Below are 27,157 nucleotides of genomic sequence, written 5' to 3'. Positions count from 1 at the left end.
AAGATGAGAGACATGAGACCGAACAATGCAGAAGATCTGAAGGCCGCTATTGAAGCATCCTGATCATCCATAACACCTCAGCAGTGCCACAGGCTGATAGCTTCCATGCCATGCCGCATTGAGGCAGTAATTGCTGAAAAGGGGGCCCAAACCAAGTACTGAGTACATATGCATGCTTATACTTTTCAGAGGTCTGATATTGTTCTACGTACAATCCTTGTTTTACTGATTGCATGTAATATTCTAATTTTCTGAGATTGTGGATTTTGGATTTTCATGAGCTATAAGCCATAATCATCACAATTATGACAAATCACGCCTTGAGCTATTGTCATTCCCTTGGTGGAGACTGACTCTGAAGAAGAGGAGGAACAGCCAACAAGGGAGTGGGAGTGTGGCTCCAGAGGTGGTGGAGGAGGCTGGGGAAGGGCAGAGGCCAGCTGAGCAGTCAGAGGAGGATCCAGGCCCATCCCCTATCCATCCTAGGTCATGCAGGGAAGAAAGGATCAGGGAAAAGCGAGGTCTCCTCAGGAGATCATGATCCTCCTCGTGGCTTGCAGCTGGGAGTTATGTATATAAGTTTGTAACTACACAGTTAGAATTGCTGGAGTCAAAGTTTAGTGTTTACTTTGAAAGAGGTTTATCTTTGCTGGCGTTCTTCCCATGGATTCTCCTCGGTTATTTTCCTGAAGTTTATGATTAGTTATCTTGGCTTGCTTCGGAACTCTCGTCAATGCGGTTTGTTTTGGTTTTCTTTTTGCCTCATTATTTACTTTTGTGACTTTAAACTGTGCCTAATAAAACAGTGAAGTTAAGTTGAAGGCCTTACCGGACTTTAATGTATGTTTTGGGTTTTGGGTTATTTTGAGAGACTACGGGTCATCATATTTTGACTCCTTCAACTTATTTTTGCTTTTTGTGGGGTGACCATGGATCAGCTCAGAGCAGAGATTGCCCAGTAAGCCAGCAAGTGGCTCTTTTGACTGCACAGGTGGCACAAATGCAAGCTGCCTGGCCACACCAAAAATGCCCAGTGGCAGTGCCAGATAAATTTGATGGTTCGCTGTCCCAATTTCCAGCATTTTTTGGGCAGTGCCAGCTTTACATGAGCCTTCGGCCTGAGGACTTTCCCACTGACCAAGATAAGGTGGGGTTTTTGATTAGTTTGTTGTCAGGCTCTGCAGCACGTTGGGCGATGCCTGTGCTGACCTAGCCCAACCAGGTGTTGGACAATTATGCCGAGTTTTGCTGTCAGTTTCAGGCCATGTTTGATGACCCTGTTCGAAGCCAAACAGCAAACAGATGTTTGAGAGTGTTGAAGCAGAGGCGTGGCTCATTCATGGATTATATTGCTAGTTTTCGGGTGGTTGCTCAGGGTGTACAATGGAATGAGGCAGCACTATTAGACCAGTTCCAGGAGGGTTTGTCATCGGAGCTCCTGGATGAGTTGGCGTGCACTGAATGCCCTCACACCCTTCAGGAGCTCATGCATTTGTGTCTTCGTATCAATGCTAGACTTCAGCAGCGACAAGTGTGATGACGGAAAGAGACCATATTTGTTTCCAGCAAGACGGCGCCCTTGGTGGAAGTGCCTTTGGAGGTACCCATGCAGTTGGGGGCTGGCCGCCCTCACCTGACTCAAGTAGAAAAGGAGAGACGTCGTCGTGATGGTTTATGCCTCTATTGTGGCAGTCAAGGCCATTTTGCGGCCAAGTGTCCTGTTAAGACATCCACAGCAGCGATGCCTGCGGTGGTGGGAAATGAGCATCGCTCTGCCTATGGGGGTCTGTAGGTCAGGGTGTAAAGTCTTTAGGCCCGCCATCTTCACCAACCTTGCCATCCTTGCCACCTTTGACATCTCCACCACAATTGTTATTGGTGAAGCATCTTGTGCTGAAAGCAAGTGTATTCGTACCTGGTGTGGGAGCAGTGGAGATCTCAGCTTTGGTTGACTCAGGGGCCACAGCCAATTTCATGGATGCTGATTTTGTAGAACAATGGTTCATTCCTCAGCAACAGGTGTCCCTGCCAGTAATGGTAGAGACGATTGATGGTCAGCCCCTTCGTTCGGGACCTGTGGTTGCTGCAACCAAACCCATGCGTATTGGATAGCATGTGGAGAAAACTGTGTTCTACGTTACCACAGTATCTCATTTTCCGGTGGTGCTGGGTTTGGAGTGGTTACAGGCCCACGATCCACATATTGTCTGGTCATCTGGAGCTGTGCAGTTCCTTGATAGGAAGTGTGCCAACCATTGCTTGTGCTCCTGTGCAGGGAGTGTGGCTACACTCATGGACCTGAATCTACCTGCGGAGTTGGTGGACTTTGCTGATGTGTTTGGGGAGAAGGAGGCGGATCAGTTGCCTCCACATCGGGCATATGACTGTCCAATCAACTTGTTGCCCGATGCAAAATTGCCGGTGGGTCAGATATATTCCCTGTCAGAACTGGAGTTGGCCGTGTTGCGGGATTTTATTGACAAGAACCTCTGGAAAGGGTTTATCCAGCCTTCTACCTCCCCATTGGCTGCACCGGTGTTTTTTGTGAAAAAGAAATCAGGGGAACTACGTTTGTGTTGTGATTACTGCAAGTTGAATGCAATCACAGTGAGGAATCGGTACCCACTTCCCCTCATCCCTGAACTGATTGAGCGGCTTCATCAAGCTAAGATCTTTACAAAGTTAGAGTTGCATGGTGCCTACAATCTGGTTCGCATTCATGCAGGGGACGAGTGGAAAACAGCTTTCTGGACAAGGTACGGACATTTTGAGTATACTGTGATGCCTTTTGGATTAAACAATGCCCCAGCTGTGTTCATGCATTTCATGCACGATGTTTCCGTGATTTGTTGGATCAATTAGTGATTATTTATTTAGATGACATTTTAATTTACTCAGACTCCCTGCAGGAAAACTGGCAACATGTGCGGCTGGTGTTGCAACGTTTGCGTGATAACCACCTGTTTGCTAAGCATGAGAAGTGTCAGTTTGCACAAACCATGATTGACTTCTTGGGACATCATATTTCACATGCCGGGGTGGAAATGGACATGGAAAAAGTACAATTGTTGCAGGCGTGGTAACCTCCACAGCGGGTTAAGGATGTGCAACGACTGTTGGGGTTTGCGAACTACTACCGCACATTTATTCCCTGCTTTGCTGCCTTGACTGCTCCCCTTTCTAATCTGCTCAAGAAAGAGGAGAAGTTCCATTGGGGTGCTGAGGAGCAGGCAACTTTTGAGGCGTTGAAAGTTGCCTTTGCTTCCGAGCCTATCCTCAAACACCCTGATCCAGGCCAGCTATTTGTGGTGGAAACAGATGCTTCCGATGTGGCTGTTGGTACGGTGCTCCTCCAAGCCTATGCTCCCGCAGGCACCTTGTTCCCATGCACATATTATTCCCAGAAGTTGTCGACTCCAGAGCGCAACTATACGATTTGAGACAAGGAGCTATTGGCAGTTAAGGTTGCTTTTGAGACATAGCGGCACCACCTGGAGGGGGCTCATCTCCAAATCGAGGTTCGGATGGATCATTGCAATTTGGAATGCCTACGTACAGCTCGGACATTGAACCAGCGTCAGGTGAGATGGTCCTTATTCTTTGCTCAATTTGATTTCTGGGTGACCTATGTTCCGAATGGAGGGAATCAACGTGCCGACACCTTATCTTGGAAGCCCAAGTATCCCCGAAGGGAGGATAAAATCTTGCCCTGGACAGTGATTCCATTGAAGTGGTTTGTGGCCACTGAGGAACCTGTGGACCTCCGAGTGAGGATTCAGGAGGCACAGCGGTAGGACCCATTTGTGGCAGCTCGATGTCGAGAATTGGATGAGAATGGGAGACGAGATTCCTTGGGCGTATATTGGGGACCTATTGTGGTTCCATGATCAAATTTACATGCCTGGAGGTCCTCTTCGTGGCCTTATCCTATGTCAATGTCATGATAGTCCGGCGGCAGGACACTTTGGGGTGTTCAAAACACTGCACCTCATCTCTAGGACATTTTTGTGGCTTAGACTTAAACATGATGTGTCAGGATATGTGGCATCCTGTGGGATCTGTCACCAAGCCAAGTATGCTCCTGGTGCACCCCTGGTCTCTTGCAGCCCTTGCCCACACCAGAATGACCTTGGGGGGCAGTTTCATTGGATTTCATCGTTGAGTTACCACCATCGAATTGTGCCACAACCATTTTGGTGGTGGTGGATATGTTGACTAAAATGGCCCACTTTATTCCGTGTGCGGTTCTTCCATCGGCCAAGATAACTGCTGAATTGTTTATCTCCCATGTTTTCCAGTTGCATGGGTTACTAGACCACATGGTATCAGATTGGGGGTACAATTTACGACATGCTTCTGGCAGACCCTACTCAGGAAACTGCAGGTTCAGGCGTGTCTGTCATCTGCTCATCACCCCAAAACTGATGGGGGGGACAGAGAGAGTGAATGCTATTTTGGAGCAGTACCTCCGCTGTTTCAGCAATACTCAACAAGACAATTGGGTGGAAGTGCTGCCGGTGGCAGAATTCGCTTATAACAATGCTCAATATGCATCCACCTGTGTGTCCCCTTTCTTTGCTAACTATGGGTTTCATCCACGACTTTTCCCTTTAGCCCTGTCTGATTCCCCAGTTCCGGCAGTGGATAGATTCTTGCAGGAGTTAAAAGACATGCACCACATGATCCGTGATCAACTAGAGAGAGCCTAGGAAGACTATAAAAGGTTTGCAGACCGACATCATCGTGATGTTCCACCTTTAGCGGTAGGCGATCGGGTTTGGCTCTTTACTCGATACTTACCAACGATGCAACCATCAAAAAAGCTCGATCACCATTACTTGGGACCTTTTCCAGTCGAGGTGGTGATCAATCCTATGGCTTATCATCTTTCCCTGCCACAGACCATGCATATCCATCCTGTTTTTCATCGTTCCCTGTTAGTCCCTGCCTCGGCCGACAGTCCACATAGACCGGCTCCATCACAGCCGGCCCCAGTAGCCCCTCTGGGAGAGAAGGAGTATGAAGCAGATAGCATCCAAGATTCACGCCAGTTGCGAGGCCGATTTCAGTATTTGGTGGCATGGAAAGGTTATGGACCAGAGGACTTCACCTGGATTGATGCCTTTGATGTTCATGCTCCTCGTTTGGTCTAGGACTTTCACGCTCGATTTCCTCAACGTCCTCGTCTGCCTGGTTCTGGGGGAGGGGGCCCTGCAGGGGGGGATAGTGTCATGCCCCTGGTGGAGACTGACTCTGATGAAGAGGAGGAATAGCCAACAGGGAGTGGGAGTGTGGCTCCAGAGGTGGTGGAGGAGGCTGAGGAAGTGTAGAGGCCGGCTGAGCAGTCAGAGGAGGATCCAGGTCCATCCCCTATCCATCCTAGATCATGCAGGGAGGAGAGAATCAGGGAAAAGCGAGGTCTACTCAAGAGGAGATTACCATGATCCTCCTCGTGGCTTGCAGCTGGGAGCTATGTATATAAGTTTGTAACTACGCAGTTAAAATTGCTGGAGTCAAAGTTTAGTGTTTACTTTGAAAGAGGTTTACCTTTGCTGGTGTTCTTCCCATGGATTCTCCTCGGTTATTTTCCTGGAGTTTATGATTAGTTATCTTGGCTTGCTTCGGAACTCTCGTCAATGTGGTTTGTTTTGGTTTTCTTTTTGCCTCATTATTTACTTTTGTGCCTTTAAACTGTGCCTAATAAAACAGTGAAGTTAAGTTGAAGGCCTTACCGGACTTTAATGTATGTTTTGGGTTTTGGGTTATTTTGAGAGAATACGGGTCATCACAGCTATCTTGCTTTGCATGTAATGAGTCTATCCCATATATTAGTTTCACCTTTTAAGTTACATTACTGAAATGAATGAACTTTTGCATGATATTCTAATTTTTTGAGTTTCACCTGTACCTTGTGTGCCTCAATAAATGTAATTCTTCTTTCCCCCAAATCCAGGAATGTCTTTCTCATAGCCTGCAGCTGTGTTGACATGTTCTCCCCTGGCTTCAGTTGGCCTTCTCTTTGGTCTGGGCCCATAACTTGTCAGAGTGGACACAGTGTGACTAAGTGATATAACCCAGGACAAACACAGCACACAGGTTTATATTTACATATAGTGGTTTTATCCCACAAAGGCATATATACATACATACAAGTGCTTTGATACAGGCCTTGAACAAACAGCAATCAATAATCAGCTAGACCACAGAAGCACACATGGAGAGAGAGATCTCCCTCACAGGATCTCACTTATAATGCAGCTTCTTAAAGTGGTAGCAGTCAAATAGCTCTGCTGACTCATTACTACCATTGCATCATCATTACATCATTACAGTATTACAGCAGTTGGTCAGCTATTAAATCACCATTACCCTGACAGTGTGGACTATATGTGCTAAATCAATTTGATCATTTCTTGTTTTTTAAAATAAATATTATATTGTTTCTAAATAAATAGATTTTGGGCAACAGATTTTATATCCATCCATAATATGTACTACTTGGTTGGAAAGTTTTTTCTTGGGATGGAGATGTGATGTAGCAATCATATCCATGCATATTAGCTCTTGCAATAATTTCCTTGCATTCATTCTATGTGAACTATTGTGAGAGCCCTGCTGTAATTGCTTGCATTATTTTGTCTTTTATTTGTAATGCACTTAGTTAATAAATTGTCCATACATGGATTTGACAAAATAGTTTATGTCAACCTAAACTTGATGAAACAGTATATTTGCTATCTCATAATGTACTACAAGGTTGCTGTTTGAGCCTATAAAATTCAAAGATAGAATAATAACTACACAATTAGTTTTTAAGTTGTTTTATAAATTGGGTAATATCTATATACTATTATACAAAAAAATCATGAACTGTGATTAATTAAAGTATTTCCCATTTTTAAAGATAATATGACATGGTTAATCTCGCGTCTGAGTTTTCCAATGTAAATGTATGTAGAGAGGCTCCAGTCACAACTAATAGCATAATATTCCTCAAAATCTTCATGTAAATTTACTGTTTGTTTTACACAGATATTTATTAACACAGATGTTTATTACACAGATCTGTACAACATGTACAGACCATGTTGTCTTCTGTTCTTTAAGTTTGTTCAAAAAATGAATTTGTAGTAGTGTCCATGGGAATTCAAATAATAATATCTCTACTGTACAACCTGTCTTCAGTCGAGAACCTGTATACTGCATGAGTCAAAAAGAAGTCTGTGAAAATATTTACAGACCCCTCACATTCCAGGCATAAATTGTTTTAAGTCCTACTCTCAAAACGATGCTATAGAACACTGCACACCAGAACAACTAGACACAAGGACAGTTTTTTCCCAAACGCCATCACTCTGCTAAACAAATAATTCCCTCAACACTATCCAACTATTTACAAAGTCTGCACTACTATTACTATTAATCTTCTCATCACTCCTTATCACCCATCCCCTCCCACTTGTGACTGTATGACTATAACTTTGTCGCTTGTATTCTAACTATTTTTAATGACTGTTTCCTAGTATGATTTGATTGCTATGACTATTAAGTGTTGGACCTTATGATTCTTGACTCTTTATGAATGTATCTTTTCTTTTGTGTACACTGAGAGCATTTGCACCAAGACAAATTCCTTGTGTGCCCAATCACACTTGGCCAATAAAGAATTCTAGCTAGCTAGCTAGTCCTTGCTTAATGACTGTTTTTTTAAAAATAATCATTCAAAGTTACAATGTTCTCCAAAAAAGATATTGCTGACTCATCCTTGAATTATGAGTTCCCCTCTACACACACACACACACACACACACACATGGTCATGTGAATACATTTTAAGTGCTTGGCAATTTATAACTGGCTGCAGTGTCAAATGACCACAATTTGTAGCATTTTTTGCTGGTTTCAAGATTTTTTAAATTCAGGAAAATAGATTCACCTAATAATCACATGGTTAATGACCACATAATTTACTTAATGACCACTTTGATCTGCTTTATGGATGGCATAAAAGTGGCCATAAAATGAATCAGGTCACCTAGTTAATTACCACAATAACTTACAACAAAATTTCGGGGCTCAGTTGTAGTAGTTAAGGAGGAATGCATGTAGTCTATTTGGTTTGAGCATGTTTTCTATTAATTCAGGGGTGTCAAACTCAATTTTATTGAGGGCCAGATCATCATTTTGGTTGTCCTCTGGGGACTGGAGGAGAGGGGTCCCCACAATCACTGGGGTGGTTGTGGCTGACTATGTGTGGCTCAGGGGCATGCCAGCTTTACATTACTCATGTGGGTGGTGTCTGTGCCAGCCGGGTGGGGTTGGGGAGGGTATCCATGGGTCTCTGGTGGGTGGGATGGGGGCAGGAGTCTCGTCCTGTGGCATGAGGTGAAGCAAGGCAATGGGTAGGGTAACTTCAGCTGGTGTGCCTTCAGCTGATTTCAGTGGTGCTCAGTTTCCCAGCCCACCCCTGCCAGATAGTCTGGTGGGGAGTTTGCTTTCCACTTTCTCCACTGTTCCACAAATGGGGATTGGCCATTCCCCAAGCCCCACCACTGTCAAAGTAAATTCCAGGGGGCTGTGCTGCAATGGACAGATGAAAAATGCAGCTTTTGTCTGAAGGAGGAAGAAGCAGTTGTCAGGATGTTGATGGCCTGGCTGTGGGTTGCTCAGGTAAGTCGGTGCAGGGCAGGGGGGGGCATTCTGCACTCTCAGCCTTGCTTTGTCCTCCATCCCTCACCTCCTCACTGTGTGGCCTCCTCACTGGTGTGTTGCTAAGCCTTCCACTCTGTTACAGCAGCGAGCAAGGAAAATAAGTGGTGAAGAATGAAGCAAGGGAGGGGAGGGGGAAGGACAAAGCAAGGCAGGGAATACAGAGCTGCCCACCCCTCTACACTGGCTTACCTGAGGGCCCTTCAGTCAGGCCACCCATGCCAAATCCTCACCTATCCACCCATCCACCCCAGGGCAACCACATCCCTTCACTAACCTGCTTTCCAGCTCTGTTCTCTATTACTGCATGCACAAAAGTAATCTGTAGGACTATGGTAAAAAAAAAAAAGTTTAGACCAGGGGTGTCAAACCCACATCATCATGGTGGCATCACATAACGTATCAGAGCTTTTTCCCCCTTCGCTAAACTGGGCGTGGGCGTGGCTAGCACATGACGCATCTTGCCTGCGGGCTGGAAGTTTGAAAAAAAATATTGTGAAGTTGGAAGGTATGAACTATTTTTTTTTACCACAGTCCCACAGACTACTTCTGTTGCCCTGCATATAGAGGTGGAGAACAGGGCCTGTGCACAAATGTGCACACCACCTCCTGTGGGCACACCCGCATTTCGGGATGGCAAGGGCTGAACTGAAGTGATGTGGGCTGGCCCCTGTGGGCTGGAACTGACCTCATCATGGGCAGGATCTGGCCCAGAGGGCCTTGAGTTTGACACTCCTATTGATTTATTTGTTGATTTACTGGTTTATTTTTCTTATATGGTTACCCATAAAAGACAAATTCTGGCTCAAAAAGTAGTAAAAACAAAATACAATGAGAAAAAAAACCTGGTTCCACAATACTTCGGCTTCTTCAGACTCAAACCACACCCTATCCCAGTACATTTTAGTAAGGAAATAGTTTTCTATGCTTTGTTTTTTGCCTCTTTGAAGTGACATGACACTGACTGTTTTGGGATGTTTCAATTTTCAGTTACGATGGGGTCATGATGGACTCATTGTTGCAGCAACAAAACTTTCCATTGCAGACTATAAAATAGTTCATTATCTACAGATTTGCATGGGAAAAATTGAATTTTAAAATTAGGGTTTTACCTTTTATGACTAATTATAAACTAGTCTGAAGGTGGCAATTTGGGCATCTAGCAAGATCAAACGTGCAAATTGTAAGATGCTCTCAGTTACTGAAACCAAATGATAATGCTGTCTGAATTGCTTATGTTGATCAATGAGAACTTATGCATATATAGACTTTTCTGTCTTGAATAAAAGTGCATTAAGCCCAGGGAAAAGCAAATTAGTGGACAGCATCAAAAGCCATAAGAACAGAATGTATTGAAAAGGAAGCAAAGTGACCACTTCAAATATAGAACAAGTATTGCTAGCAACACGAATCAGTTACCATATTTTTCAGACTATAAGACTCCCTCCCCACCTCCCAAAAAGTGAGTGGAAGTGTCTGTGCATCTTATAGAGCGAATATTGTGGGGGGGTGGGGGAAGGGGGTTTGGTGTGGCACTGATCAGCTGTTCTAGGCAACCTATCACCGCCACCTGTTCACCGACGATTGGCAGCAAACAGACTGAGGCGAATGGCCTGTGGCAAACGGGCCTCAGCAAAGGCAAACAGGCTGTGGCGAACAGGCCACAGTAGCAGCAAATGGTCCATGGTGAAAGTGAATGGGTGGTGGCAAACAGGCCACAGCAAACAGGCCACAGTAGTGGCAAATGGGAGGCGGCAAATGGGCAGCAGCGAACAGGCCATGGTGAAGAATCCCGCTGCCTAGAACAGCTGATCAGCAGTATTCAAGGAGGCATATCCAGTGACTAATCAGCTGCTTGGCAGCAAAGGCTCCAGTGTTTCCCAGCTGCAGCAGCAGCAGTTCAACTCAGTTGACCAGTGGTGGGTGCAATGGAACAGAGCCCTGATGAGCCACATACTGGGGCTGTGATAACGTGCTGAAGCTGATCAGGCTGTTTGCTGTTTACTGCAAGGATGCTAACCAAATGAATAACAGATGGATGCTGGAAGGCAGAGGCAGGTTTTTTTTTCCCCCTCCTCTAAAGCTAACATGTGTCTTATAGTCCAAAAAATACGGTATATAAAATCTTTTAACAATTTGGGTAAAAGAGAAAATGACAACAGCACAAAATCTGGGGGAAAATAAATTCAAATCGTACTTAATAGCAATGACACTAACAATGACACAAAGTGATCTTTCTTAAGAAAAGGATTTTATAATATTTCATTAGTTGCTGCCCACTTCCCTTCCCAATTCTTTTGCCAGGGGCATCGGTGAGAACTTGGCCTCTATTGATGTTCTAAAGTAGTAGCAATAGAAGCAGTATCGGTATCTCTAATTCAAAAGCCATCAAAATAGAGTTCCTAACAATATCAAGCTATTCTACTAAGAGTATTAGATACTGTGGGGGGGAAAATACCTGTGTGATACATTTATAAGTCTTAATTCCCTTTCCCTGAAATCTTTTATTTCAGCCATTGTATTACATTATCAGTATAATAAATAAATTCAATCAAACATTGTTATATATAATTAATCTCTGAGCATAGATAGTTCACATAGATTCCTGATCTGCCTCCGTATATTAATATGTGTGTATATTTATTACACACTTGAAATTTTTAAACAGTAACTTTATCCTATAATTTTTATTCTATGACAAAGCTCTGTTAACCACATTGGAACGTAGCTTAGCATTTAAGACAGTTGTCCTATTATACATCTATATTGATAATGAATAGAAATTCTACCATATTAATTATTTCGTCCTCAATTTATAAACATAGGTTGGATTGACTTCTTTCAAAAAAAATTTTAACAACAAACATAAACATAAAACAAGAAATAAAACCATCTTTCCATTGTACATTGTGTCAGTTGTTACATATCTTTTGTGCACAATATCAACAGTCCTTCCCTTCTACATTTAAATTATAATTCATATTATATATATCAACTATGCATATTATATTGTTATTAACACCTTATTAGACTTTAATTATAAATTCACATCATTTTTTGAGCAAATCTCAACTATTACATGACCTAATACGTAATATTCATTTCATGATAATCAATTATAACATATCATTACCTTATCTTATCATTACTATTATGTTATATTTATATTATAATATATTTTCTTTTCCTATTTTCTTATTTAGTCATTGATAAAATAAATCCCAAATTTTATAATATTCTTTGTCTTCTTGCTCTCTAATGGCTAATGTCAATTTATTCATTTCTGCACATTCCGTTATTTTCTTAATCACCTTCTCTTCTATCTGAATTTTTCACTTTTCCAATTTTTGGCAAATACAATTCTAGCTGCTGTTAATACATTTATAATAAGATATATCAATTCTTTACCATATCCTTCAGGTAAGATACCCAATAAAAATATCTCTGGTTTCAAATTTATATGCTGTTTTATCATTTTTTCCAGCCATGTATGAATTTTAATCCGGTATCTCTTGGCTTCCACACACATCTACCACATGTGATAGTATGATCCAGGTATCTATAACACTTCCAACATTTCTCCTATTTGTTCTTAAACATCCTTGCTATTTTTGCCAGGGGTAGATGCCACTTGTAAAACATCTTATACAAATTCTCTTTACATGCTGTTGACATTGTTATTTTATAATTTTGAGACCATAATTTCTGCCATCTTTCTAAATCTATCCCATATCCAAAAATTTTTCCCCAGGCAATCATTGTTTCTTTTACTTGTTCTTCTAATTTTACTCCAAGTAAATATCCATATAATTTTTAATCACCTTGTCATCAGTACCTGTTGAAATTCCATCTAATTCAGTAAGTTCCTTGTAAAATCCTTCTTTCCTACGATCTCTATCATATCTAGAATGTATTTTCACATATGGATACCAATTCATCTCTATTTCTTGTTCCTCTAGTTCTTGCTTAGATTTGAGTTCACCCTCTTCATTTAATATTTCACCATATCTTACTGTTTGTTCCATTTTATAAACAACTGGATATGCAAATGCCTCTATAGTTGACAACCAGACTGGCATTTTCATGTAATGTTGTTTCCTTATTTTCTCCTATATTAATAATAAAGCATCACGAATATAGTGTCTCCTAAAGTAAACCTGTGTTTTACTTTCCTTATACCATAAAAAAGCCTGCCATCCGAATAATAGGTCATGACCTTCTAATGTTAACAATCTAGTATTCCTTAAGACTATCCATTTTTTCACCCACATCAATGTTGCCGCCTGGTAATATAATTCCCAACTGAGTAAACCAAAACCTCCTCTTGTTCTAGCATCTTGTAACAATTGTAATTTAATTCTTGCCTTCTTTCCCTGCCATATATATTTCAATATTATTTTGTTTAAATCCTCAAAATATTCTTTCCCTAGTTTAATTGGAATTGTCTGAAACAAATATAAAATCCTTGGTAATATATTCATCTTAATTGTAGATATTCTCCCTAGTAGAGATAACTGTAAGTTTTCCCATTTTTTTCAAATCTGTCGTGATCTGCTGTTTGAGTTTATAGTAGTTATCTTCTTTGAGTGTTCCACATCTTGCTGTTAATTGTATTCCTAGATACTTAACTTTGTTTGTGATCTGGATGTTCAATCTCTCTATCAATTCTTTCTTTTGTTTTTCCATCATATTTTTAACTAAAATCTTAGTTTTATCTTTATTTATTTTCAAACCTGCTACCTGTTCATATTCTTCAATCTTTTCTATCAGTTTGGGTGCTGTTTTTAATGGTTCCTTTAGTATGAAAACCAGATCATCTGCGAATGCTTGTAACTTGTATTCCTCTTTTTTATTTTCATTTCCTTTATTTCACTATAATTTCTAACATTTCTATTTAGTACATCCAAAATCAAGACAAACAGCAGAGGTGTCAGCAGGCATCCTTGCCTAGTTACTTTTTTAATATTGATATTATCTGTTAAGTCTCCATTTATCATTACTTTGGCAGATTGCTTATGATATATTGCCTTTATAGTTTCAATAAATTTTCCACCAAATCCCATTTGTTCCATTTGTAATATCATAAACTTCCAGTTTACATTATCAAAAGCTTTTTGTGCATCTAAAAATACCAAGGCCATTTGTTTCTTAGGATGTGTTTCATAATATTCCAAAGTATTCAAAATTATTCTCATATTATCCTTGATTTGCCTCTTTGGTAGAAATCCATTTTGATCAACATTATAAAATTATTCAAGAATCTCTTAAGTCTTTCTGCTATTTTTGAGGCAAAAATTTTATAATCTGAATTCAACTGGGAGATAGGCCTATAATTTTTTATTTGTTGTAGGTCAGTGTCCTCTTTTGGTATGAGGGTAATGTAAGCCTCTGTCCATGAGTTAGGTATTTTAGTTTCTGACAAAACTTCATTCATCACTTCAAGCATTGGGATACTTAAAGATTCCTGTAGAGTTTTGTAAAATTCTGCTGGCAACCCATCCGGGCCTGGGGCCCTTCCAGTATTTTGTCTCTTTAATGCCTCAGTTAGTTCCATCATCGTTAATTTCCCTTCTAACATTATTTTGGTATCCTCAGGTATCTGAGGTAGCTCCGCTCTTTGCAGCTTTGTTTAACTTTTTCTTCATCAATATTCTCTTGGTTGTATAATTTTTGGGCTGGATGGACTTCTGATGCATTAGTAATGGTGCAATATTGAAAAGGGCATCGACCAAGAGATTTGTACCAATTTTTAGTACACAATGAAAAACTCACTGGGAATTTCCATTTGGATTGTAACCACTTGAATCGGAGCCTCCAATTAGCAGGAGGAAAATTGCTCATAATGATTCTTAATTTATTAAGTGCTACATGTTGTAACCATTTTGTTCAGAAAATTGAATAAAATAATAAGAAGATTACTACATGTATCTTTTTCTCTTCCCCAGAAATCTATTTATTTAGGTATGAAGTGAACTCAAGCATGTAAATTTAAAATATCCACAAGGATTTAAATTTGCCAATACCTAATCTGTCTATGACTATAACTGTCTATAATAGTAGATATCAAACATTAAGATGTTTCTAACCAATTTCTTTTTAATTGGGTGGGATACAAATCCCCAATTTATGACCACAATTGAGCCCACATTTGTGTTGCTAAGCAAGACATTTGCTAAGTGAGTTTTGCCCCATTATATGATCTTTTTTGCCACATTTGATTAGTGAATCACTGCAGTTGTTGAATTAGTAACATGATTGTTAAATGAATCTGGCTTCCTCATTGACTTTGCTTGTCAGAAGGTCACAGAGGCTGATCACATGATCCCAAGGCATTATAACTATCATAAATATGAGTCAATTGCTAAGGGTCTTGACTTTTGATCATGTGACTATGGGGATGGTGCTATAGACATATGTGAAATTTAATTATAAGTTATTTTTTTCAATACTGTTGTAACTTTGAACGGTCACTAAATGAACTGTTGTAAGTTGAGGACTACTGTCATAAACATCAAAAGCTTACCCAAATGCAAGTGGAAGAGATACCATGATTTTTATGTGACATGAATCATATAATCTGTAAATCTAGCACCAAATTATATTCATCCTACAACATTCAATACACCCAAACAGAATGAACAATGGGTTTCATAGAACTAAGTACATTTCAGTATTTTATTCCCTCCTGCTTAGCCAATTCCTATTACACATATAATAAATGATTTCCTCTGATAGTGTAAAATGGCAGTGACAACCACACATACAGGAATAGCAACTGTGTTGATTCTCAGGTTAGATAATTTGCCCCTAAATAGTTTGATCCTCTAACATTTATTTTTCTACAACAAACCAAAAGAGATCACTATAGTTTGTGTCAGGATTCCACAGAGCATATTCAGATAGGAAATAAAGGCACATTTGAAGGTTGTTACAAAGAGAAAGATTTTTATGATTTCAGTGTTGTTTGACATCGCCTATTCTCAAAGGGGGGAACAGGGAGGGCTGTTATCTCCAGATATTGCTGATAAGCACAAATGCTCCTGTATATTTCCTTTATAGGCTTATCCCCTAAAATCAAGATCTACTGATTCTTCTTCATTTACATTTTCTATTTATTTCACAAATTGCAAATATTATTTGATTGTCTTTCTCTATGGACCAAACATATAAATTACAAACTATCTCAACAGATCATATATGAGAGAATAGAAATGCACTTTATGTGTTCATGCTTAGAAACATCCAAATAGATTGGATATTGGTACAGTAAAAAGAATCATATCAGAGGTGGTATTCAGCAGGTTCTGACCAGTTCTGGAGAACTGGTAGCAGAGTTTTTGAGTAGTTCAGAGAACCAGCAAATACCACATCTGACTGGCCCTGCCCCCATCTATTCTCTGCCTCTTGAGTCCCAGATGATCGGCTGGGTCTTCTTTTGTTGCCCTGCACAGGAGAACGGAGCTGGAAAGCAGGTTAGTGGGGTGGGAAGGGAATGGGGATTTTGCAGTAACCTTCCCTTGCCATGCCCACCAAGCCACATCACGCCCACCAAGCCACGCCCACAGAACAGGTAGTAAAAATGTTTGATTGATTGATATTAAGCAAGTCACTCTGTTGTTAAGTGAGTCACTCTGAGAATGAGATGGGTGATAGCTAAATTTAAATAAATAAAATAAACATTAAGGGGAATATTTCTTTTAATTGCTTCATTCAAAAAAATGTAACAAATAGATGAATTAACTTCTATGTTTATGGTGCAAAGGTTTAGGAATTTGGAAGGCTTAAAATACATTGCTACAAACTGATTAGTTCAGCTGTAAAGGGTTTTTTGTAGTAGTTTTTGATCGTCATAGAAACATTAAAATGTTAATACTGATTTGTAAATAACTGGCTTTATAACTTTACTCTCTCCCTGCAGGAATTGTCTTGCCATAATTATAATTAAGGAAATTTTGAAGTGTAATACTTTTTGCAAAGTAAATGGAATGTACTAATTCTTCAAAATTAAATAAGAATTTAAAATTGCATCCCCCCCCCATCCCCCATTTTACTGAACTGATGAAGATTCCTGTTGTGCTTGAAAACACATTACTGCATTTAGGGAAATTAATGCTGTTTTTAACCAATTTTTATAATTTGTATTTTTGTTCCATGCAGAAACTCAACCTACTGTATGAAGGTATCCATTTCACTGACAGTGGGTGAAAATGACACTGGTCTGTGCTACAATTCAAAGATGAAATATTTAGAAAAAGCTGAACTTAGCAAAAGCAAAGAAATTTCATGCCCCGATATACAGGATTTTTTAATACCATATAGAGAGCCAGAAATCTTATGGTATAAGGTAAGAAATGTTACAAATCTTGAACAAAATATTACATGTTTTCTTTTGCTCCAGACCCCATAAAAGAGGAGGTAGAATTGCACGTATGTAAAGGACCACTATATTACTACAGAAATGCATGAAACCAAAGACAAAAACCTCCTAGAATGCATATGGGTCAATATAAAAGAAAAAAAAGAATGACATGGCCACAGGTGTATACCGGGGGTTGTCAGTCTGAGGCTCTGGAGCCGCATGCGGCTCTTTGGACCCTCTGTTGTGGCTCCCTGTCGCCCTATCGTGGCAGTGTCATGGCCAAAACCTTAATGCAGGAGCAAATCACTCCTGCACTTGCCTTTGAATGGCAACAGCATTCTGCCTTCATCATGGTACATTTGCGGTTGCCACCAGCAAAGAGGGCTGGCACCTGAAGGCCAGACAAGGAATAATGGATGGCAACTGAACAAGGAGAGATTGAACCTAAAAATAAGGAGAAATTTTCTGACAGTGAGAACAATCAACCAATGGAACAGCTTGTCTTCGGAAGTTGTGGGAGCTTTCAAGAAGATATTGGACTGCCATTTGTCAGATGACCTACAAGGTTTGACTAGATGACCTACAAGGTCCCTTCCAACTCTGGTAATTTGTATCTGTGTAATTAGAAAAAGGTTAACTGAAAAATGGAGAAAAAATGGAAGCAATGTGATATTTGATGGACACATTTATAAATGCAGTAGGTCATTTTTTGGTTACTGAAAATGAAATTTCTCTGTTTATATTTTCACTTTTATACATAGCTACTACATTCTTTATATATTACAAAATACATTAACATTCAGTTATTCAGCAATTAGATAATAGACACATTCATAATACATAGTGATATAGATTTTAGAAATCTAGGTATATAGTTCTAACAAGACATTTCTGTGAGTAAATGAAAAAAATTAAAAGATGAATAAAATAAATCATAATTTAGGTTTTAAAAGTGAGGCTGCAAGGATGGACACATTGTGATTTTCTATTTTAATAACTAATAGTCTCAGGCCTTGGCTCCTGTAGATGGTATTTAATACTGTACTGTTGCAGTGACAATATGCCTGATCTATAAATGAATATGTCGCACTCTTTAAATATATATTTTTATTCAGTTGCCATACCTAAAGAAAGCTATTTTCTATGGAAGAGGAAACAATTGCATCATTTTAAACAAATAAATTTGCCTCATTCTCTTAATAAAATAAAACAAAATCCACAAAGAAAATGCTTTCTATTAGGGTTAGGATTAGGACTAGGTCTGATCATGAGAAAATCTTAGAAGCAGATATGAACTACAGCAGCATAAGAAGGACCACGAATAAAGGATCATGCAAGCAAGTACAGTACTATTGGAACTATTCAGCTGTGATTCAGTCATGAAAGAATAAACCATGGGAACTTAAGCAATTCAAGAACAATGTAGCAGCCAATAACTATTTTAGGAATGGCTGTGGTATAGATTATGCTTCCTTCATTTCCTCTTCTCAACTGCATTCCAAGAAAGGGGGGGAGGATTAATATGTTGCTTCTTTGTATTGATGAAATCTACTCTGGATTAAGGGGAAGGGTTTGAACTCCCTTTATCTAAGCTGCATGTCTGGAGGGATATCAGACTCTGCTTTGAATTTGATTTGCTGTTTTCCTTTTAATAAAGAATTCCTTTTGAAATACTCAGTTTTGGGCTGATTTTAAAAATCTAGAAGCCCTGAAAACTCCACAAAACTCCCCCCAAAACAAGGGTGGATGCAATATTTTAAATGTTTTAATTTCACTCTCAAATATCTCTAAATAGAGGGGGGGGAAATAGTTGGCAGATGCTCTGTACAGGAAACCTCAATACAACAACAAAAAGATTGAAATTGTAAAACCCATGATCCAACAAACCCAACTTGCAGCCAAAGTAATTACCAGAGTACAAGGGAAGAAAGAACCACTTACTGACAATGCAATGACTTCCAAATTTAAGGAGGGACTACTTAAAGATGACTGGCTCCAAGCTAACAAAAACACTTGCTTACTCAAAGATGGTCTAGCTTGGAGTTCAGTTGTGCTCCTGTCGAGTTGGAGCAGAATCTGCGATCATGCACAGTTTTGCTCTGTACTTGCTCGTTGGAGGGTCCCATTTGGGACAGGAACCACCCTGGAAGAGGGATCCACTGTAGGGTTGAGGGGAGCCTCATCTCCCCTCTCTGACAAGGAAACCCCCCCTCTGAAGATAAGTTGCAGCAGTGGTCTAAAATGGCCACCATGAAGACAGGAGACAGTCTGGGAAAATAAGACTGTGCTGGAGTGGTAAAGCTGTGAATGGTGTGGGAACCAGATGAAATACATGGACATTAAAAGGTACCCCGGAATTTTTTTAAAAAAGAATTTTTTTAAGAAGTTTGTGGAAGCGGCAACCAGAGAGAGAGAGAAGAAAATTGGAAATTTGTGAAATTGGCTTTGGATTTTGAAAAGAATTAATTTGGAGATGGAAAATCTAGAAGAAAATATTTGACTATAAAAGACTTGAAAATTGAACTGGATACTTATTGGATTTTGGCACTAAATAGGCATTAATTAAATGCTGGAATTGAACATGTTAAAAAGAAATAATAGCTAATAATTGGAATTAGCGAAATTAATTAAGCTTTAAAAAAGGGAAAAAGCAATAACAAAGGGTAGAACGTGGAAACAATTCCTTTACCTAATGGTAAAGGAAAAATTTCAGTGACTTTTTGAAAAGTGCTTGGTTTATTTAAAATTGGAATTTGAAATGAAATAAGAGGAATTATATTATAATAAGCAAAAAACCCCAAAAATGAAATACAATATTACAGGGGAAAAAATATACATGAAAATTTTATTGTAAAGAGATACAGGAAGATTTTACCCCGGATTTGACTATTGGTTTTGAAAAGGACTTCGAAAAGAAGCAATTGAATAGAACTGAGATATAAGATATATATGTGTGTGTTGACTGCTCTGATAAAATATAAAAAAGAAAAGACACTGGTTGAAATAAATTACTGGACATTTGGATTGACATATGAGTGGAATATACATGGAAATAAACGCTCCTCGATAAAGCGCATTCGGGACATCGTCGACATCAGCGTCAACCAGGCGGATTCATCAAGAACTGCGGCACCACCGATGCCATCTTCGGTGTGCGGATGCTGATGGAGGCTCACAGAGAGAAAATCCCGCTCCACACGCCTTCTTGGACTTGGAAAAGGCCTTCGACCGAGTCCCGCACGATCTCATCTGGTACGCACTGCGAAGATCACGGCGTGCCGAGCTACTCGCACAATGGGTCCAACTCCTATACAGATGTCACAAAATCCGTGCAAAGCGGCAGCTGGGATATCAGAGGAGTTCAATATCACCGTCGGGCGTACACCAGGGCTCTGCTCTCTCACCACTGCTGTTCATTCTGGTGATGGACACAATTACCACGACCTGCACACGCCCGCCCCATGGACGCTGCTCGCCGATGATGTGTTCCTGGCCAACCTGCGCAAGGCTGAACTCGAGCACCTAGTCCAACAGTGGCACGACCGCCTCGAGCAGTTCGGGCTCCGGTTGAACCTAAAGAAGTCCGAATACCTGACCACTGACAACGAAACGACAGGCTCCATCCACGTGAGCGGGCAGGAGCTACCGCGCACCTCCACCTTCAAGTACCTGGGAACTACTCTGGGGAAGAAGGCCTACTACAAACTGAGGTGGCAGCCAGGATCAGCGCAGCGTGGGGCAAATGGAAGTCCGTCACGGGCGTCCTCTGTGACAAGAAGATGCCGATGCGCCTGAAGGCGAAAATCTATAACTCTGTGGTGCGCCCGTGGCCATATACGGCGCAGAGTGCTGGCCGACGACCAAAGAAGTCGAAAGCAGACTCCAGACAATGGAGATGTGAATGCTCCGATGGTCGGTAGAAGCCTCACCCTACTCGATCGCGCCAGGAATGAAGAAGTGCGCCCAGGCGGTTCAACGTCGTGCCCATCCCCACTGTCATGAGGCAGTCCGGCTACGATGGTTCGGCCATGTGAGTCGCGCCAAGGAAGAATCCATCATCAAATCTGCGATGAAGGTGATTGTCGGAGGAGCGAGACCGCGTAGGTAGTCCTAAGCGCGCTGGATGGACACGATCAAGGCCGATCTAGAGATCGCGAAGGCAGACCCAGTGAAAAAGAAGAAGAAGAAGATACATGGAAATAAAGTTGGAAAAAGTGCGAAGGATATGAGGAAAGAAAGTTTGGAATTATGGAGTACAATGCTACAAAAACTGGAAATGGTGACGCAAATCAAAGAAGAACAAAGAGAACCAGAAGGGGAGTTTAATAAAGAAGAAACCAGCCTTAAAAAACAAGTGGAGCAATGAACGCTAAGACAGGATAAAAAAAGTTAAAATTAAAAAAATTAAGGGAAAATGCAGGGAAACTTCACTCTGTTCCCTGTACTGAGTTTTTCACTTTGGGGCAGTGCTTGGACCCGGAGGGTCCAGCAAAGCTAGGGGAAACTCTCAGAGACAGCTTGGAAGATTGTGGTTCCCAGCTGGGCAAGCAAGAGAGCCCGAAGTTCAGAGTGGAAAGAAGCTGGCCATAGGGCAGACTTGGAGACGTGACAAGCTGACTGAAGACAGAAGGAGAAAGAGATGGCAGTACAGTAGCAGCAGGCGAGCTATCAATACGATAGAGGCTGGAAGATTGACTTTGGAAGTGAGTTGGAAGCAACTTAAAAACGAAGATTCCAGAGTGGAAGGGGTGAGTGTGGAAAGTAGGCAGCAGTGGCTTGATTTTTGCTTTACCCTCTGGCTCTGGGAGTAAAATGGCAGCTTGAGAAAGAGTGATTAAAAGAGAAAAAAGGACTACATGAGAAGAAGAAGGAGGTTTTTATTCAGGGAAACTGCCTATTGAAACTGAGATTGATTGTGAATTCCAACGGTGGAGAGAACTGGAAGGATGTATGTGGAGAAATAGAGAGTGGATGAATGACTGTTCAGATCACAGGAGACTGCCATTGTGTGAGAGAAGACTGAAGAACAGGAAACAGAAGCAAACTGACAAGTGATGAGCAATAGAGAACTTGACTATATAAATTTGTACATTTAGATTAATATTAATTACTGTATATATATCAAAAACTTTGCTTTTGCTTATTTCTACTATAATTATAATATCTATTTTCCTCTCTTAGTATACTATTATTGATTATTAAAAACTATGTATGTATATATATATATATATATATATATATATTCAGCTTTGTTATATATTTTATATCATTGTATGTATATTTATAGTTGTATAGCGTTTCGGCAGAATCTCATCTGCCATCATCAGGCTTTTCTGTACAGAAGGTGATAATGGCGGATTCTGCTAACTGTCACCGCGTAAGACCAACAAAGTATCATGCATGTAAGTACCAGCGAATATATGAAGCCTCCAACCAATGAGAACACACCCCACCCAATCGGAGCGCAGCCAAGCCCCCACCCAGTCAGTCACACCCCCACTGGCAGTTAGAAGGAAGAAGCAGCTGAAAGCTCACATCACTCTGAGAAGCACAGAGCCGAAGAAGCAAGCCTGAAGATGATGAATGAGACTTCATCGAAAGCGTTGCCTAGATACTTTGAATCTTACGCGGGAGAAAACCCGAATAACCAAAGATCCACATACAAATACCCGCGAGAACCTCAGAAAACAAATATATATATATATATATATATATATATATATATATATATATATATATATATATATATATATATATATATATATATATATATATATATATATATATATACATACACACACACACACACACACACACACACACACACACACACATACATACATACATACATATATATGCAGGTCTTGGCGTGTTCAAGTCTTTTCCCATGTAAGATTGAGAGCATCTTGGCAACGTTTTGATGAGGTCCCACTCGCCATCTTCAGGCTGGTGCTTTCGGCTTTGTTCTTTTGCGAGCAAAGTGTGATCGGAGCTGCCGTCTCCCTATATATACTGGTGGGGAGGTTGGCTGTGTTCTCATTTCTTGATTGGTTGATGGAGTTGATGTTTGCAAACATATATAAATATATATTTGTTTTCTGAGGTTTTTGCGGGTTTGTGATCTTTTTTTGTGATCTTTGGTTATTCGGGTTTTTTTCTCGGAGTAATGTGAGCTTGCAGCTGCTTCTTCCTTTTAACTGCTAGTGGGGTGTGACTTGACTGGGTGGGGGCTTGGCTGTGTTCTGATTGGGTGGGGTGTGTTCTCATTGATTGGAGGTTTGGCTGTGTTCTGATTGGTTGGGGGTTGGCTGTGTTCTGATTGGCTGGGGGTGTGTTCTGTTCAGGTGGGGGCTTGGTTGTGCTCAGGTTAGTCTTAGTTGTCAGGGGATTTGAGCTGGTGAGCTGTGATCCTGTTGTTTGGCTTCGCGTTCGTGATTGTGCCACATCTTCATGGTGGGTGTCCGTTCGCTTCATGTATGGGTCGGAGGGGTTTGAAGTGGGTAGTGAGGCAGCTGTGGTGCGGCTTCTGGTCCTTGGTCGTGTCTCATCATCTGTGTGGGTGTGAGTCTGCTTTCTACGTGGAGGTGTGGTGGTAGCATCTTGTGTGGCCCTCATGGGTGTGGGTTTGATGTCATTCTTCATGTTAGGTACTCATTTGTTAGTGAGGGCGGGTTTCCAAATGGCTGGTAGGCAGAAGGTATCATCTTGTTTATTCATGCTGTGTGGGTGTTTTTCTATCTCTATGGCTTCTCTGATTATTCTGTTGTTCAAGTGTTCAGTTTTGGCGATAGTTCTGGTATTTTTAAAGTCAATCTCATGTCCTGTGGCTTTGAGATGTTGGACCAGGGAAGAGGTCGGTTCTTCTTTTTTGATTGAGTTCTTGTGTTCTTCAATGCGTGCACTTATTCTTCTGTTGGTTTGTCCGATGTATGTGGTGGGGCAGGTGGGGCATGGGATTTCATATACTCCTTGGTTTTCTAACTCGATTCTGTCTCTAGGGTTTCTTAGGATGGTGGATATTTTTCTGTTTGTGCAGAATGCTGTCTTAATGTTGTGTTTTTGGAGGATCTTGCTGATTTTGTCTGTAGTGCCTTTTATATATGCGAGGAGGGCTTTGCCATTCTCTTGTTCTCTGTCTTGGATTTTGGTTGGGATTTCTTTTTGGATTAGGTGGGTGATCTTCTTTCTTTGGAATCCATTGGCTGTTAGTACGTTGGTGAGAGTGTTTAGTTCGGTTTTAGGTGTTGTTTTCATCATTTTGTTCTGGAGATGAGTGCTGGAATTGATCTGTGATGGTGTGAGAGTGCGTGTAGATAAGCAGTTTGTATGTGTTTTCTTCTGGTAGATGGTGTGTCCTAGGGAGCCATTGGATTTTTTGTATACTAAGACATCTAGGAAGGGAAGTTGATTGTTAGCTTCTGTTTCCATGGTGAATGTATTTTGGGGTGTAGGCTGTTGAGGTGTGTGAGGAAGTTGTTCAGTTTTTCTTTCCCATGTGGCCAGATTATGAAGGTGTCATCTACATATTTGAGCCAGAGTTTGGGTTTGTGATCATATTTTTCTAGAGCTTGTGTTTCAAAGTGTTCCATGTAGAGATTTGTGATGACAGGTGAGAGGGGTGATCCCATGGGTGCTCCTTCTATTTGTTTGTATTTTTGTCCATTGTAGGTGAAGTATGTATTGGATAGGCAGTGGTTGGTCAGATCTAGGATGTGCTTGGGGGGGTTGTATTTGTTTTGGATGGCTGTCAAGGCTTCTTTTATAGGCACTTGGATGAAGAGGGATATGACATCAAAGCTCACTAGTAGGTAGCTGGGCTGTAAGTTTTGTTTCTTTATGATCTCGAACTGGAATGAGTTTCTTACGTGTGAGTTGATGGATTCTGCATAGGGCTGTAGTTGTTTGGCAAGAAATTTGGCTAGGTTTTGTAGAGATGAGCCTATGGAGCTGACTATGGGTCTAAGTGGGGTTCCTTCTTTGTGTATCTTGGGGAGACCATAAAGCTTAGGGCATCTGGATGATTTCTCTCTGGGTATGATTCTTTGCTGGATTTCTTCGCTGATGGGGGAGGCTTTTATTTTGGATCTGATGGTTTTTTCTAGGTAGGTGGTGGGGTCTGTGTTTAGGTGTTTGTATGTGGGGTCTTGGAGTAGGTTGGTTAACTTGGTTTGGTAGTCAGATGTGTTCATAACCACTGTCGCATTCCCCTTGTCTGTTGGTAGGATTATTATGCTGGTGTCTTCTTTCAGGTTAAGTAGTGCAGTTTGATATATATATATGTGTATATGTGTATATGTGTATATGTGTATATGTGTATATGTTAATGTTATATGTATGTGTGTGTGTATATATATATATATATATATATATACATATATATGTGTGTGTGTGTGTGTGTGTTGTATGTATGTGTGTGTATATGTGTATATGTATATATATGTATGTATGTATATACATATATACATATATACATATATACATATATACATATATACATATATACATATATATATATATATATATATATATATATATACACACACACACACACACACACACACACACACACACACACACAGACATATATGTTGTGACTCGGAGGTTTGAGCCTGCTCTGTTAGAGGACACAGACTTGGATAATGAGGAAGAGGAGGATTTGGCTCTGAGGTTTGAGCCTGCTTTGTTAGAGGACACAGACTTGGACAATGAGGAAGAGGAGGATTTGGCTCTGAGGTTTGAGCCTGCTTTGTTAGAGGATTTGGAATTACCTTCCCCCCTGGTTGTGCCTCAGGTGTCGGTAGATAACCAGGAGGGCGTATCAGAGCCTCTGGCTGAGGAATGTTGGTTTGATGCGAGGCAAAGATGCAGGCAAAAGTGTGAGATGCAATGCAGAAAGAAAGGACAAATCAGAGACTGAGATGAGAGACTGACACGCCCCACAGGGAATAAAAGTGGGTGTGTTAGCTCTGGGTTCTTGTTCGGGACAACGTGTTATTTAGTGAGAGAAGCTTCAGAATTATCCTGTGTGTGGCAACAGCTTGTAATTTATGTTCCTGCTTCCTTATCAGACTTGGCAGACAGCTTGCGTGAGACTGCCAAGAATGTTGTCGGCTTAAGGAAGTTAACCCTGTAATTACCGGACTTGCCTGCTTATTTGTGTTTCAGTTGGAAATTTGGACTTATTACTTTGTTTGTCCAGGTGAGACATAACATTTTTGTCCCGAACCTTAACAAAAGCCATCTTTTGACCAAGATGGATCAACAGCAGCAGCAGCAGTTTAATCAGCTGCAGAACGATAACCAAGTTTTGCAGCAGCAAGTTACTCAGCTGATTAATCAAATCACTCTGCTGCAGACTCGAGCTGCTCCTCCTGCCCCTCCCCGTAGGAAATGCCCGGTAGCTGTGCCGGATAAGTTCTCTGGGCAGCCTGAAATGTTCCCAGCTTTCATGGGACAGTGCCAATTGTTTATGGCTCTGAAGCCGGAGGATTTTCCTGATGACCGGGCTCGGGTGGGGTTTGTAATCAGCCTTCTGTGAGGCTCGGCTGCTAGGTGGGCCACTCCTTTATTAGTGCAAGACAGTCCATTGCTAACGGACTATCAGGGGTTTTGGCGTCACCTGAGACTAATGTATGAGGACCCCATATGGGCTCAGACAGCAGCCAGACGCCTGAAGGAACTTCGCCAGGGGAAACGCCTCTTGCAGGAGTTCATTTCAGAGTTTCAACTGCTCTGTTTGGACTCTGTGTGGAATGATACGGCTTTAATGGACGCTTTCCAAGATGGCCTGTCGGAGGACATACAGGACGAGTTGGTTCACGTGGAGCCGGCTCTGACCCTCGACGCTCTGGTGGTGCAATGCTTACACATTGACGCCCGACTTCAATGGCGCAAGACTCGAAGCCCCGTTCCGGAGCAGCCATCCACCCCAAGGGCACAGCGTACAACCAGCGCCCCGGGTCTCCCACAGTGCCGTGGCCATGGCCGAGGAGCCGATGGAGTTGGGTGTGGTCCGACCTCGTTTGACGGCCCAAGAACGCACACGGAGACTCCAGGGAGGCTTATGCCTGTATTGTGGGGGGCCTGGACA

At 41.1% G+C, this 27,157-nt stretch overlaps 1 protein-coding gene across 1 annotated transcript in view; it reads left to right on the top strand.

The window, feature by feature from the left end:
• The window catches only part of IL1RAPL1 (interleukin 1 receptor accessory protein like 1), a 1,416,302-nt gene that overhangs the window by 755,189 nt on the left and 633,956 nt on the right, over positions 1–27,157 (top strand). Inside the window, exon 4 of the mRNA XM_087966890.1 lies at positions 16,866–17,052. Within this exon, the coding sequence (XP_087823016.1) occupies positions 16,866–17,052 (187 nt within the window). The remainder of the gene's footprint in view (positions 1–16,865; positions 17,053–27,157) is intronic.

This window comes from Notechis scutatus, chromosome 5 (assembly GCF_049901735.1).
Source record: "Notechis scutatus isolate UNSWTSFEM ecotype Mainland chromosome 5, rNotScu1.2, whole genome shotgun sequence".
Classification (NCBI taxonomy): domain Eukaryota; kingdom Metazoa; phylum Chordata; class Lepidosauria; order Squamata; family Elapidae; genus Notechis; species Notechis scutatus.
Note: the sequence above shows the minus strand (reverse complement) of the source record. Positions and strands in the feature narration are given on the sequence as shown.